Genomic DNA, 16,290 nt, shown 5'->3' with positions numbered 1-16,290 from the left:
ATTGGGTAAAGAAGACAATAAGGGTAAATAATAACTGCCAAATAAGGGACTTTCTCAGGCTGAATAATAAAGGACTGTTTCAATTGTACATGCTAGATTGTACAACTGGCTGAAATTGTACCTTTTCACAACAGAGACTCCTGGTGCCATTTCCCATGTGAATGTTCTTTTAATGCAAGGCTCATTTCAGTGGTTATCCTTAATATTATGGGATGTTCCTGTCCATGTCTCTGATGTAACTAACTGAGCTGGATGATTTCTTCCAGGTTGGAATTGATTTAAATCATGTCGATTTAAATCATGATACAAATCACTATTAAGAAGCCTTGATTTAAGTCAACCTTTTATATCATACTTTTTAAAGAGCAACCCTCATCTCTGTCCCGCAGTGTCTCCTCCTCAGACCCGCTGTTGACTCACCCACAGTCCCGTTCACTTTCAAGGGATGGCTGGTGATGCGGCAGGGACACAGCTCGGTGAGGGTCGTGGCTGGCAGGAGGTGAGTGGATGCCCGCTAGCAGGTGCTGCCCCGATGGATCTGAAATGACAGGTGCTCTTTAATACATTTATAAGCTGCTTAGAAGGCTTCACTTCCATTTTTATTGCTTGCCCTTTCTCCTCACACTGGGAGCCTGGTGGTACAGATGCATTTCTCTTCCCACAATCAGAGTTTGTAGTCTACATAGATTTGCAAAAGAATGGGATAAAGGAATATTCCTGCGCTTTATGATTTATCCCACGGTTACTGTGGAATTGTGTGAATGTATCAGTGCAGTCCGTGTTATCTCCGCTTGCAGAGCTTGGATTCATTGAATGAGTTTACCAGAAATTTAAATATTGCAGAATATACAGCTTCATGCTACACAAGCAAGCTCCATTTCAAGATGAATAAACTACATTATTAATGTATCTTGAATAGAAAATTATCTTTAGCTAGATTTTTACCCCAAAAGTATTTTATTAAAATAAATTTGATAAAAAATGACCAAAAAAATCTGATTTAAATTTTTTAAAATCTGATTTTTTATTTTTATCTTTTTAAATCTATTTTTATCGACCCTGATTTCTTCAATGCAATCAACTCTTATTTTGTACTTTTTCTACTTCATGGAGTATAAAATGAAACCCGATTCTGTGTCCTGGATTCCTTCTTTTCATTAAAGGAAATCTCTTAATACTCTTCATAAGTTGCCTGTAAATAGTCATCCCACTCAGTGCCTAATTGGAGCAAGTGTGCCGTGGCTGAAGTCTCTACTGTCTAGTATTGTAAGGGGTGGAAGTATAGGAGGGTTTCTCCTAAAATCTACCACCATTTCTACGGTTTTGAGTGTATTTAGTTCAAGATTGTTCTGGTTGCACCACAAGGCTAGTTGTTCAACCTCCGGACTGTATGCAGATCCATTGTCGTCTCGAATGAGACCAGTCACTGTTGTGTCATCTGCAAACTTCAGTACTTTAACAGAGGGATCTTTTGAGATGCAGCCCTTGGTGTAGAGAGAGAAGTGGCGAGAGCACACAGCCCTGGGGGCTCCTGTGCTAATTGTACAAGTATCTCCAGTCAGAAATGAAGAAGCTTCTTGGATGAGAAGCGAAATACCTTCAAAGGAAAACCAGAAAGTCCAGCTGCTTCTTGAAAAAGCACCTTTGGGACAACCATGACCTGGATGACGGAGAATCTCCAGAGACATTCAGGAGACCTTCTACAGTTCCAGACAAGCGGGAAGATGCTGCATTGGGAGCAGCTGGTAGAGTCTTTATTGGCTTCTATGTTATTGTCTGCTTTTATTAAAGCGTGCGCTTGTATAAATGTCATGCATTCCTCTCAATGGAAATAAGGTATTCAGTTCTGGGAGCCTGAGGTGCTGGCCCCACCACTGGGGGGGTGGGGGGTGATGGCCAGTTTGGGGGACGGGGCCCACGTATATATCTTTTATATCATTTATATCTTCTGACTTTGCAACATTTGAAGGAACTTGAGTACAATGTCAAGGTAAAATAAAAATCAACACTGCCATTTCTTGCCAAGTACTACCTGTAAAGATCTAGTACTACCTGTACAGTTTGGGGGCAATATATCAAACTCATGAGCGATAACTGCAAAATACGTCCCAGAGACAGTAAGCAGGGTTGAGTCAGCCGGCCCCTCCCCACCTCTAGCTGCCTTACCAGCCCCTCCCTCCCTGGATCCAGCTTCTCCTTTCTCTTTGCTCCTCCTTTCTGAAGGACCTTTGGAAAACTACAGCAGAGGGGGAAATCCCCTCCAATACTGCCCCCTTCATATTTGGATTTTGCAATCTTTTTTGAGCCCTTGGAAACCTGATGCAGAAGTTGAGACTGTGTGTATATATTTTCCTCCCACACACCCTCTTTGGAGAGGCTCCTGTTGCAGCTGCTGCTGGGGCCAGTGTGCCCTGCGATATGGTCCTCCACCTCCCTCATTTTCTCTTATTCTTGCAGCCGGCTGGCAAAGCAACACACCTGCTTATCTGCCAGCACATTTGCAAGTTCCCTTCACACCCACCCACCCTTGGGCTACCTGTAAAGCCAGGCCTCTCCCCCTTAATCAAGGAAGTAAAGACTCTTGAAATTTTGCATTTGAAAAGGATCCTTTTATTGAGAAAGAAGTGATAGGTGGGCGAAAGCAAAGCAGGATCTGGGGTCCTTAAGGCAATACAATAGGAATAAAAGAAGTTAGAATCCCCTCCCAACCGTCTGATGTGGATTTAGCCAATCCCAATTCCCTCCCCACTCCTGGGGGAAGGATACCGCAAAATCCCCATTCCCCATACAATAAGCCACCCAGAGTTATTGGGAGTTGGGCTGCTCTACAAATTTAATAGAAGTCATACCTAAATAAATGGGTTCGTCCCCCCGAAATTTCCTGCCCTTGGATATCCCAGAGGGCCACTTTGAAACATCCCCAAGGACCCCAAAGTATTGTTGGATGGTGCCACGTTTAAGGACAGCGGGAGAGAAATTCTCTCCTCAAAAGTTTGAACTTCAGGCATCGTTTCTCATACAGCAGTCCAGGACAGAAAGCAAAATCCCATCTCCGTTGAACCACTTCTGCCAAAATAAAATACCGCATAGCTTAATGATGCTGAACCCCCAAGGCACATGACCCTCTTTTGGCCAAGTTCCAAATGTTGAGGGATCCAGCAGTTAAAGAGATCCAGAAAGAAACCAGCTTAGATCCTATCAAAATTGCCCGATTTTTCTGCTTCCTTTTTCCAACAATTATGTGTTGGAATGAGAGGAAATTCACTAGCAGGAACCATTGGCAGGAGGTTTTCATCCTTAGGTCCTCTTTAACTGGAGACGGTCTGCTTTTGTGCATGAATTCTGAATTAGAATAGAATCCCAGAGTTGGAAGGGACCTTGGAGGTCTTCTAGTACAACCCCCTGCTTAGGCAGGAAACCCTACAGCATTTCAGGCAAATGGTTATGCAATCTCTTCTTTAAAACTTCCAGTTTCCACCCTTTGCTTCTTGTCCTGCCCTCAGGGGCTTTGGAGAATAGCTTGGCTCCCTCTTCTTCTATCTCGGAACAAGAATTCTCCTGGATCAAACAGAGACCATGTAGTTGCTTCTTAAAAACAAATTTCTCAGTTATTGAATCCATATAGAGAATTTATTAGAATCCTGGATTTATTTTTACCAATAAGGCGGAGAAGACATGCAGCAAAATGAAGGGGAATATTTGGAGCTGAGGGTTGAACTGAGGGGTCTTTGGAGCTCTCTGAGCCCCCCTCCCTTCTAGCCATGAGGAAGGAAGCTACTTTGGGCAATGAAATGTCTGCAAGAAGAGAAGCCCCCAGGAGCCCCTCCCCCTCCTCCCATCCAGCACAGCTTCCTCCTCTCTTCCCCCAACAACAACCCTGTGAGGTGGGCTGGACTGAAAAAGGAGCTGTGCAACCCTTGAACTCAGGGTCTCTGGCTTTCTCCCCTCCCAGCCTTCATCCCTGGCTCCCCTTCAGAGGTTGCTAGGAGGCCGCAGCCCCAGAAGAGCCCCTGACCTCCCCCTCCGTCAATACGGAGGGTGCAGGGGGGGGGAGATCAGACCCCAAATTTCAAGGGGAGCTCCGCCCCACTTCCAAGACCTCGGCACCACGCAGGCGACATCTGGTTAATTGGAGGAAGGCGGACACCGATTGGACATTCTGAGGAAGGCGGCGATTGGCAGGATGACTCCGTGGGGTGGTCCCTCCGAATTTAGAGGTGGAGCTTTTGGAGAAAAAAAAGGCACGAAGACTCCAATTCCGGAACTAAAATGGGCAACGAGGGAGCTGTCTGAATTGGCGACAGAGAAGCTCGGATGATGCAGGTTTGGCTCACGCGATGATGGGAGTTGAAGTCCGGAAGGATCTCTCCGGAGAGGGCAGGCCCGGGAACACGAGGCCTAGATTGGGGGGTGGGCAGGGAGGGAGACGGGACGCTGAGAAGGAGGCTGTGCCTGCCTGGAGCATGCCCGGGAGGCCCGTGGAAGGCGGGGGCTTGGGCCTGGGCCTCCCCTGCGGGGAAGGGGATGCAGCCGTGACAGTCTTCTCTTTCTCCCCTGCAGGAGGATGGAGGATGGCGGCAGATGCAGGAAAGAGGCACTGCCCAAGAGGAGGAGGAGGAGAGCGGGACCCGCAGAGGAAATGCATTGGTTACAATTGATGCTCCCCAACTTCTGATTCTTTTGCCTTTTGAACATCTTAGAAAGATTGGAAAAACTTCTCACAAAACGCCAAGGTCCCCAGTGTGTTTTCGATCCTCTCTAGTCTGGTCTCTTTGCTGCCGCCCGGTGCTGGTAGCACTGTTTATTTATATCGATAAAGTAGGGATAATCCCTGAAGGGTGGAGGTTAGCTATAGTTTTTCCAATTTTTAAGAAAGGTGACAGAGCCGCCCCATCCAACTACCGCCCCATCAGTCTTCTTAATATAATTTCAAAAATGTATACGAAACATCTCCTAAATAAAATAGAGGACTGGTGCTTGGATAAGGAAATTCTGGCAAATGAGCAGGCAGGTTTTAGATCAGGTAGGTCTACCATAGACAATTGTTTTGTCCTTTCCCACTTAATTAATAAATACAAGACCCAGGGGAAAAAGCTATATACCGCCTTTATTGATCTTACTGCTGCTTTTGATTCTATAGATAGGAACCATTTGTGGAGGAAACTACAAGTTATGGGGATGGACCCCAGACTTATTTTGTTGATCAGGATTCTCTATACTAATACGGCAATTAGAGTCAGATGTGCAGCAAATGGGGCCTCAACAAACAGCATACCGACAACTAGAGGAGTGAGGCAGGGCTGCCTGCTGGGCCCTACTCTTTTTAACCTTTATATAAATGATATCCCAGCGCAGCTGGATGATCTTATGACGCACAGCCCCCAAATAGGCTCTAGATTTATTAACGTATTAATGTATGCCGATGACTTAGTGTTGTTTTCTAGAACCCAAATAGGAATGAGGAGACTTCTTGACAAGCTCACACATTACTGTACTGCAAACCACTTGACTATAAATGTAGCTAAATCAAAAGTTTTAGTCTTTGGCAACAAGAATAAAAAGCACAATTGGCAGATTAACGACACAAAAATTGAACAAGTTACCCAATATACTTATCTTGGAATTGTTTTTTCCAGTGCAGGAGGTTGGACTCCGCACCATCAATACCTTTCTCAAAAGGTTAGAGCAGGAGCAAGCCTTGTATCTAAATTAAGTAAACGAATCCAACCAACCTCCATTTTACCTCTTCGTAAAGTCTTTCAGGCTAAACTTGTTCCGATCATGCTCTATGGTGCTGAAATTTGGGGTCTTACAGAGGCCCCCATATTAGAGAGAACTCAAAATAATCTGCCAGCAGACTCCCTAAAATATGTCTAGAGGAACAGCAGATTTCAAATCCTCAAAGGTATTCCTGGCTAACCCGGCTGTCAGAAATATTGAACCGATATGGCGTAGGGTTCCCGTTGTGTGACACACTGAACCAAGTTAAACAACGGATTAAAGATATACATGGGCAAATGGATATGGCAACCCTTTCAACTAATCATTCCCTTAAACTGCTGACAGCAGTTAAAACAACTTTCACTCTGGAAAAGTATTTACATTTAGAAATGCCATCAGTGGAGAGACAGTTATTTGTTAAGTTTAGATTCGAACTTCTAGATACCAACGTTAGTTTCAGCCGTCATCGGAAAATCCCGTATGACAAAAGAATATGCATATGTGGGGTAAACGTCGTGGAGGACACGGCGCATATAATATTCGAATGTAGTCTCTATCAGGAAGTTAGAAATCAATATCTGTCCCCAATTATAAATAAATTTCCCCACTGGAATATAAGCCAAAAATTAGCATTTCTGTTGAGGGCTGACTCTCCTCCCCTGGTAAGAGCGATCACTCGATACCTTAAAAGGTTGACGGCAATACGAGCCAGTTATATCAAGGAAAATTTTATCGATTGTAAGAAAGATGAGCTCAGTTAGAGAGGAGCTATCCTATTTGGGTTATCTAGTCTTCTAGTCTTGGCAACTTAGCTATTGAAATTTGATATGGTAAAATTTTAATGTCATCTATCATATATTTTTAGATTGCTATTTTTGTAACTCTTTTATCTTTTTCCCTTTTTCTCTTCTGTTTTGTTTGAAAAGGCCTTCGGGCTATTCAATAAACTATACATGCTGCTGCCCAGAACTGTCCCGAACTGCAGACCAAGACCCCAGAAAAGGTTGAGAAGGGAGACCCCGATAACCCCACGGTCCTAGACCTGGACCAGATCAAGGAAGCCTTTGCCCAATGTGTGGGGCCCAAAGGCCTCGATGGGAACCAGTCCAGGCCATGTGCACAACTCAGTGAACCCAGCTGGCTGTGTTGTAAGGGTGCCTTTCCCCCCCAAAATAAACCTATGAGGGAGCCTCCCACCATCGGGAGGAAAAGGGCCCTTCATGCCACCTGTATCTTGAGCCAAAGGATCCGGGCTCTTGGTGGAGGAGAAACCCATCACTTGTGGTCATGGGAACCCAACTGCAGCAGTTCAGAAACCCTGGCAACTACGGTGAAGGGCTGGCTCTGCTTCCCTGACTCCATCCCGTCCATCGAATGGCCAGCTTGATGAACAGAAGGACCGAGGTGGGGGATTGTTCACCTTGCTGGTTGAGAATATCCCAAATTGTCTCCTCAGCAAAAGCATCTTTGATCGCATCCTACAAAGCCTCCAGTGGTAGAGGACGTGCCCTGAGGGTTCAAAGGGTCCCAAATCCCCCTTTCTGGGCATAGCCACACCTGGAAAGCCTTTCTCCTCAGAGTCCGTGGGCAGTGAGGGAGACGTGGCGGCTGCTGGGGCAAACAGCCCCACCCTTTGCTTCATGCCACAGTAAGGGTCTCCGTGCCCCGAGGCCAAAGCCCCACTCCGCTTCTCTGCTGCAGAGGGGAAGGTCAGCTGGTGGAGAAGGCCAGGCCCTTCCCTTCCTCCAGGCTGGGGCAGAGCAGGAGAAGAAAAGCTGTTGCAGGGATCACCTTGGCTGCTATACTTGAAGGTATCGCTAATTTATTGTTTTTGAAGCGGGTCTCTTGTGATTTGTGGGAAGGACAGGTGGGGAAAGGAAGCAAAGAGTTTGAATTCTTTCCCTTCCCTCTGAGAAGTCAAAGAGCTGCCAAATTCATTCAGAGATCTTGGAGTAGAGAGAGAGAAAATAAAGTTGTTGAATAAACTGTTTGTGAGCCAAGTTCTTTGGAAATTATTTTCTCAACACTCCGGGACTAATGCAGGTGTAGGAAGGAAACGCAGGGAGAATAAAAAAAGGAGGAGATGCCTACACATCAACACCCAAAGTATGAAGAAGAAACAGAGGGAACCTGACGTCCCAGAACACGAGAGCAAAGATGAGATTGCTGCCATTACTGGTGGGATGAAACTCAGGAGGATTTAAATTTTTCAAAACACCTAATAAAAAGAGGTGGAGGTGGAGTTGCACTTAAACAGCTGCACCTTTGTAGAAATGCAAAAAGTAAAAAATGAAGAAAACCTCCTTGAATGCATTTGGGTTAATATGAAAGGAAAACGGAATGAGGTTGCCATAGGTGTATACGATGGACTGCCCAATCGGAGGAACTAGATCAGGGGCGTCAAACTGAAGGGTGCTTGGATCTGGCCCATGGGGAACAGATCGGACTGGCCCACAATGTCTCTGCCAGTGAAAACAGAGCTTGGGAGGGAAGCGTGTAGCCCTACCAGGCCCAGTTTTCAGTTGCAACGGCCGCCTGCACTCCTCCGCCCCCAGCTCCATTTTCACTGGCAGAGGATTAGGAAAAGAAACTAAAAGCAAAAGAAATGTTTCTCCTTTTGCATTTGAGCATCCAAGAAGGGCCAGGAAGGAGAAAAGGCATAGAAGGAAAGACGAGAAGGGAGGAAGAAAGGAAAAAGAAGGAAAAAGGGAAGGAAAAAGAAGAAAAGGGAAGGGAGGGGAGGGCAGGAGGAAGGAAGGAAGGTTATGAGGGAGGGAGGGTCTGAGAGAAGTCCTGTCCTAGCACTTGGACACCACAGGTGCCCACAAGAAGAGTGAAGATGAGAATATTTTGAATATTTTTGAAACAGCGGGGATCTCACAAAGAGTTACAAGAAACACAACAAAGCTCAAAATAACAGACAAATAAACACTAGCGGAAATGGAAGAAGAAATAAAGCTCATTTCCATAAATATAAATGGTTTAAACTCACCAAGCAAAGACATCAAATGTTTACAAGGTTGCAAAAATTAGAGGCAGACATAATTACATTACAAGAAGTACACATAAGAAAACAACAGAAAAAACTACTTGAAAATAAAAAATTAGGAGTAATATATACATCTTTAGAAGATTGCAAAAAAAGGGGAGTGGTAACATATATTAGAGATCATATAAGATCTAAACTGATTTACACTGATAAAGAAGGCCGAGTCTTAATGGTAGAACTAAAATTGGAAATAAAAACAATATTGTTAGTAGCTATTTACGCTCCAAATGGAAACCAATTAGATTTTTACAAAAAATTACATGACAAACTAAAGGAGTTGGACTACGAAAATGTATGCATTGTCGGCGACTTTAACGCGATAGTAAACTTACGAGGAGATTACCACAGCACTAGGAAGAATAAAATTAAAAGGAAGACATTGCCACAAACATTCAAAGATTTAGTACAAGAAATGAGCCTACACGACACCTGGCGAGAAATAAATACCAAAACAAAACAATATACATATTTCTCGGGCCCACATCAATCGTGGTCCAGGCTGGATATGGCTTGGATGACACCTCAACTAAGTAAAGAAACACACGAAGTAGAAATTATGTCTAGTATATGGGCCGATCACAATCCTATCAAAATAGTCTGGAAAGGTTTCCGAAAACAGAAGAGATGGAAAATGAACACAAGTATAATAAAGGAAAAAGAATATCAGCAAATGATAGAAAAGGAAATCAAGATATTTCTACAAATAAATACAAAAGACACAACATCATTACAAAACCTATGGGATACCACGAAAGCCTATATTAGAGGCCTAACTATTGCATATATGGCAAGAAAGAAAAAGGAGAAACAAAGAATCAGAAATGAATTATTGGAAGAAATTAAGACAGAGGAACTTAAATTACAACAACAGCCCAACAACACGAGTGTGCTACAAAAGCTAAATTTGGCCAAACATAAACTGAATCTAACCACAAAAACTGAATTGGCACAGAAAATAAGAATGGTAAAACAAAATAATTTTGAACATGCTAACAAAACTGGACGCTGGTTAGCATATAAGCTAAAAAAGCAAACAGAAAAAAGAATTATACACCAACTCCAAGACGAATCAGGAACTCTTTACCACACACATCTGGAGAAGAAAAACATAGCCAAAAATTTTTTTTCAAAAACTTTATTGTCAGGAAGAGGTCCCGGAAGACCAAATAAAAAAATACCTCCAAAAAACCAACCTTATGCACTTCACAGAAGATCACAGAGAGATGTTAAACCGGCCCATAACAATGCTGGAACTAATGGAAGCCCGCAAAAAACAAAAGAACAATAAGACTCCAGGACTGGATGGAATTCCTACTGAATTCTATAAACTTTGTCAACAATCGATAGACCAAATACTGTTACAAGTTTTTAACGAAGCACTACTGATAGCAGAAATTCCAAAATCTTGGACAGAAACTATTATTACATTAATACACAAAGAAGACTCAGATCCGACGCAAATTAAAAATTACAGACCAATTTCATTACTCAACGTGGACTATAAGCTATTCATGTCAATACTAGCTCAGAGACTCAAAGCAATAACACATAACTATATACATCCAGACCAAAACGGTTTCATACCTAAAAGACAAATAAAGAATAATTTGAGAATGATTATAAATATTCTGGAATACTATGATCAGAAGATAGACAGAGAAATGGCCATAATCTCCCTTGATGCCCAGAAGGCCTTCGACAATTTGAATTGGTCTTTTTTCACAAAACAACTTGAACTAATGAACTGTGGAGAGAAATTTCATAATCTGATTAAAAAAATTTATTCCCAACAAACAGCAAAAATCTCAATAAATGGCGACATGACACAAATTTTTGATATTCAGAAAGGAGTACGACAAGGATGTCCCATGTCACCGCTAATATTTATAATAGCATTGGAGGTATTATTAAACGAAATAAGGAACGAGGAAGAAATCAAAGGACTCAAGATCCGGGGAGAGGAGTACAAATTGCTCGCCTTTGCAGACGACGTAATTTTCAACTTGGAAAACCCAAGACGATCTGGACCCAGACTGATGTCGATGATAGAACAATATGGGGAAGTCGCGGGCCTCAAAATAAACAAACAAAAAACAAAACTAATGACGAAAAATATGACCCAGACTCAGAGATCGGAATTAGAAGAAGAATTAGGAATCCAATTAGTAAAGAAGATAAAATATTTAGGTATTTGGTTGACGGCAAAAGCAACCACAATTAAAGAAGACAATTACACGAAATTACTAAAAGAAATTAAAAAAGACCTGGAAATCTGGAACAGGCTACAATTGTCATTGATGGGCAGAATCAGTTCAATTAAAATGAATATATTACCGAGGGTACTATATCTATACCAGGTAGTACCATTACGTCCAGGAAGGGACTTCTTCAAAAATCTCAACAAAATTACAACGACCTATATATGGCAGGGAAAGAAGGCCAGAATTAAGATTAAAGCGCTACAAGACACACGAGACAGAGGAGGCCTTGCAGTACCAGACTGGGAGCTATATTATAAAGCAGCCGGATTGACCTGGATCAAAGAATGGATGAGATTAGATGACAAAAGAATGTTATATCTAGAAGGCTTTGATCTCATACGAGGATGGCACGCGTTCCTATGGGATGGACCAGACAAACAACACATGTACTTCCAAAGACACATAATTCAGGCCTCACTCTTCAAGATTTGGCAGGGAATTAAGAAAACTTATTATACTAAAATACCAAAATGGTGGTCCCCAATGGAGGCATTGATATTTCCAAATACCCTTGAAATCGGAAAGATGATGAGATACCAAGATTTACTGAATCATGAAGGAGAACTCACTCCAAGACATCAACTCCAAAATGGCGATATAAATATTGATTGGTGGCACTACACTCAAATACACTCAAGATACAATGCGGATAAAATCAAATATGGAATTGCAAAAGATCTGAACGAACTGGACAGAATTTTATTGGGAGCAGACCAGAAAATGATTACTAAAACATATAACTACCTTTTGAGAGACAAATTAATAGAAGAAACAGTTAAACATAATATGACAATGTGGGCCAGGGACATAGGACATAATATTCAATTGGCAGACTGGGAGAAATTATGGAAGCAGAACATAAAAATGACAAGAGCCACATCCTACAAGGAGAACCTCATTAAGATGTTTTATAGATGGCACTTACCACCAGCCCGACTTGCCAAAATACACCCAAACACTTCGGCGTTGTGTTGGAAATGTAAATCAAAAAAGGGGACATATTATTACACTTGGTGGAAATGTAGGAAAGCCCAACACTATTGGCAAGATATAAAAAATATTATCGAAGAAATAACAAACATTCAAATAGAAAACAGTCCAGAATTTTTTTCTATTTGGCATGATAACGGCACAACATCTTAAGGAAACGAAATATCTCATCATACATATCTTGACAGCAGCAAGACTACTGTTCGCGCAAAACTGGAAATCAGACCAACTCCCATCCAAAGACAAAATCGTTGCAAAGATAACAGAGTGTGCTGAAATGGACAGATTGACGCTGGAACTCCAGGAAAAGGAAGAAAGCGAATACTATCTTGTATGGCACCAATGGTATCAATGGCTGGAAAGGAAAATCAGCAAAAATGTAGAGGACAGAAATTAGGGTAAAGACTTTCACAAGGAGATGAACCCATAAGAAATGTAAATTTGTAGTGGAAAGTTATAACATTGGAATTAGACATTTAATAATTACTCTTTATTAAACTATATAAGCTCAATGACATATATTCTGTTGATGACAAAAGCGTAAATGTAAAATGTTAGGTGGGTTTGTAGGTGGTGGGTTTTTTGTTTGTCTTTGTATTGTATTGTCTTTATATCTGTGTTTATATTTTAATAATAAAAAAAATTAAAAAAAAAGAGAATATTTTGAATAATCCACCATATTTTCATCCAAAATGCTTTAACTTTTTTACAAGTCCACCAAACATGAAAATAGGTAGAATCAACACAATCACATCTCCAACATTTGGGCTGTAGTTTTGGGTACATACAAGCTAACTTTTTGGGATCCAAATGCCATCTATAAAACATTTTATAAAAATTTTCTCTCAAATTTTGAGCTTGTGTAAATATGGTGGATTATCCAAAATATCCTTAAATATCCTTAAAAAGAAGATAAAGTTTACTCCACAGTTGTTTTTGTTAGGTATAATTAGAGATTGTACGGCTATAGAGACTAATTTGATTTTGAACCTAATAACTGCAGCAAGACTCTTGGTGGCACAGTACTGGAAGAAGGAAGATTTATCTACTATTCAAGAATGGACATTAAAAGAAGTAAATTTAGCAGAAATGGTGAAAATTTCAGCATATCTAACGGACCATTTAAATGAGAAATATATTTTAGAATGGAGAAGATGGATTGATTATATTCAAGGCAAATATCGGACTAAAAAATTTCAAATAGCTTATGAATGATCAAAGAGATTTTATAAAGTTCTTAAATTTAGTTTAGTAAAAGGGGAGTTAAAAGTTCAAGGGGGGGGATAGGAGGCTATAGATAATTAGCTTATGTTAGCTTATGATTGTCAAATGTTATACCCTGTATTTTGCTCTGGGAAGTGGGGGGTGGGGGTGGGAGGGGAGGGGGGGTTGGAAGGGGAAATGTTTGTAAAACTTCAATAAAAAAAAAAGAAGAGAGAAGATGAGCTGGCCACGCTTACCCAGGGACCTCCCCCCCAGGTCAAACATAACCCTGATGCAGCCCTGAAGGAAATAAGAGTTTGACACCACTGAGCTAGATGCACCTTTTGCTAAGCATTTAGCTGATGAACAGAAAGCAGAGGAATGGGGGACTTTCCCTATCCTGACAACTGGGGAACACCCAGTCTCTGCACCTAGTGGGAGGACCAAACAGGTCCCCAAAGACTCTTATTCATTTAAAACGTTCTTATAATTGCCCATCTTTCAGTCAACTCTGTGCAGCTCCCAAAAGGGTATTTTCAAAAGTATCCAACACATTAAAACATAAAATAAAAACCATCAAAGAAAAACCTGGAGCCAATCCATGCCACCTTCTCCTTGTCTGACCTCCCAGCGCCTGGGGAAAAGCCAGGGGTTTAAAGGCTAAAAGGGTGGGGGCTTTTTAAGAATATGGCTCATATCTCACAAAGCTTCCTTGGCCTTAGAGAGTCCCTTGTAGGGGTTTCTGCTGGAAGACAAGGGGACCATTCAGGGAATCCAACTGAGAGCTTCAGATGCTTGGGGATGGTCTTAATAGGTCCCCACATTTGGGAAATCCACATAGATTATATCAAACAATGGCAGGGAAAAGCTCTTTCACACCCAGAACAATAAAGTTCAAATTAGCAATAGATTTCAGCCACAGTACACTTGCTTCCATGAGGATCTGAGTGGGAGGAGCATTCAAAGGCAATTTATTAGAATATTGTAGCAAAGAGATTTCCCTCAATGAAAAGAGGGAATCCAGGACACAAAGAGCGGCTGATTCAAACTCAGGGTCTCCGAAGGTCCCACAATAGACCCAACTGACTGCCCTTCATGGGCTCATATAAGGCTTCAACCCTTGACCTCCGCTGGCCTCAATACGGGGGGGGGAGACCGGACCCCAAAGTTCAAAGAAAGCCCCCCCCCGTCCCACCTCCGCCCCGGACCGTAATAACTTGCGGAACTGCGCAGGTGCCATGTGCCTTGTTGCAGGAAGAAGGACACTGATTGGTCACGCTCGGGATGTCAGCAATGGGCAAATGGACTCCAAGGGGCGGATCCTACAAGGGAAAAGGCGGAACTAGTGGAGAGAAAAGGGCGTGAAGCCTCCACTTCCGGAAACAAAAAAGGCAGTGAGGGAAGCTGCCTGAATCGGCGACAGAGGAGGCCGTTTGATGCAGGTTTGGCGCAGGGGATGCTGGGAATCGTAGTCCGGGAGGGTCTCTTTCAGGTCCGCATGGGGGGGGGGGTTTGGACCTGGGCCTCCCCTGTGGGGAAGGGGACGCAGCCGTGACCTTCTTCTCTCTCTCACCTGCAGGAGGACGGATGCAGGAAAGAGGCGCCGCCCGAGAGGAGGAGGAAGAGGAGAGCGGCGGGGAAAGGCCGGGGGGCTCTGGGGCTGCAGGCAGGAGGAGCCCAGGGGGAGCCCGGGAAAGGCAGCTGCCTGGAGGGCGATGCGGAGAGGAGGAAACGGGCGGAGACCCCGAGACAGGCCTGGAGGGCGGAGGTTCCTTTGAAAGATCCCGAAAGCCCCGAAGGATCCAGGAGGAAGAAAATGAACATCAGTGCCCAGAATGTTGTAAAACCTTCAAAAGAAAAGGAAACCTTCAAAGCCACCTAATTATCCACACAGGAGAGAAACCTCATAAGTGCCTGGAGTGTGGAAAGAGCTTTGGTGATAGGAGCACCCTCTATAGACATCAAAAAATCCACTCAGGAGAAAAACCACATAAATGCCTTGAGTGTGGAAAGAGATTCAGTCAGAGGGGACATCTTTATAGACATCAAAGGATCCACTCAGGAGAAAAACCTCATAAATGCCTGGAATGTGGAAAGAGCTTCAGTCAGAGGGGACATCTTTATATACATCAAAGAATCCACACAGGAGGGAAACCTCATAAGTGCCTGGAGTGTGGAAAGAGATTCAGTCAGAGGGGATATCTTTATAGACATCAAAGAATCCACTCAGGAGTAAAACCTCATAAATGCCTTGAGTGTGGAAAGCGATTCAGTCAGAGGGGACATCTTTATAGACATCAAAGGATCCACTCAGGAGAAAAACCTAAGTGCCTGGAATGTGGAAAGAGCTTCAGTCGCAGCAGCAGCCTTTATACACATCAAAGGATCCACTCAGGAGAAAAACCTCATAAGTGCCTGGAGTGTGGAAAGAGCTTCAGTAAGAGGGGACATCTTTATACACATCAAAGAATCCACTCAGGAGAAAAACCTCATAAATGCCTGGAGTGTGGAAAGAGCTTCAGTAAGAGGGGACATCTTTATACACATCAAAGAATCCACTCAGGAGAAAAACCTCATAAATGCCTGGAGTGTGGAAAGAGCTTCAGTCAGAGGGGACATCTTTATGTACATCAAAGGATCCACACAGGTGAAAAACCACATAACTGCTTGGAGTGTGGAAAGAGCTTCAATCAGTTGGGAAACCTTTATACACATCAAAGGATCCACACAGGAGAAAAACCTCATAAATGCCTGGAGTGTGGAAAGCGCTTCAGTAAGAGGGGACATCTTTATACACATCAAAGGATCCACACAGGAGAGAAACCTCATAAGTGCCTTGAGTGTGGAAAGAGATTCAGTCTGAAGGGAAATCTTTATATACATCAAAGGATCCACACAGGAGAAAAACCTCATAAATGCCTGGAATGTGGAAAGAGCTTCAGTCAGTTGGGAAACCTTTATACACATCAAAGGATCCACACAGGAGAAAAATCTCATAAATGCCTTGAGTGTGGAAAGAGCTTCAGTCATAGCAGCGCCCTTTATACACATCAAAGGATCCATTCA

The 16,290-nt window shown here is 42.8% G+C and overlaps 2 protein-coding genes and 1 long non-coding RNA gene across 3 annotated transcripts in view; 2 read left to right on the top strand and 1 right to left on the bottom strand.

The window, feature by feature from the left end:
• Positions 1-16,290, bottom strand: part of LOC148111737 (uncharacterized) — a 78,479-nt gene that overhangs the window by 51,986 nt on the left and 10,203 nt on the right. The window contains exon 3 of the mRNA XM_087879825.1: positions 421-538. The gene's annotated coding sequence lies outside the window, so the exon portion shown is untranslated. The remainder of the gene's footprint in view (positions 1-420; positions 539-16,290) is intronic.
• The window catches only part of LOC132711949 (uncharacterized), a 35,097-nt gene that overhangs the window by 11,511 nt on the left and 7,296 nt on the right, over positions 1-16,290 (top strand). Inside the window, 1 exon segment of the mRNA XM_087879869.1 lies at positions 15,047-16,290. Coding sequence (XP_087735995.1) covers positions 15,047-16,290 — 1,244 coding nt within the window.
• On the top strand, positions 529-8,391 carry LOC132709955 (uncharacterized). Its single transcript, XR_015730210.1, has 2 exons — positions 529-4,323; positions 4,561-8,391. It is a non-coding gene; the product is annotated as an uncharacterized LOC132709955 (long non-coding RNA).

This window comes from Pantherophis guttatus, chromosome 16, assembly GCF_059756535.1.
Source record: "Pantherophis guttatus breed Tessera chromosome 16, ASM5975653v1, whole genome shotgun sequence".
NCBI classification, from domain to species: Eukaryota; Metazoa; Chordata; class Lepidosauria; order Squamata; family Colubridae; genus Pantherophis; species Pantherophis guttatus.
This window is presented reverse-complemented; position numbering and strand designations above follow the sequence as displayed.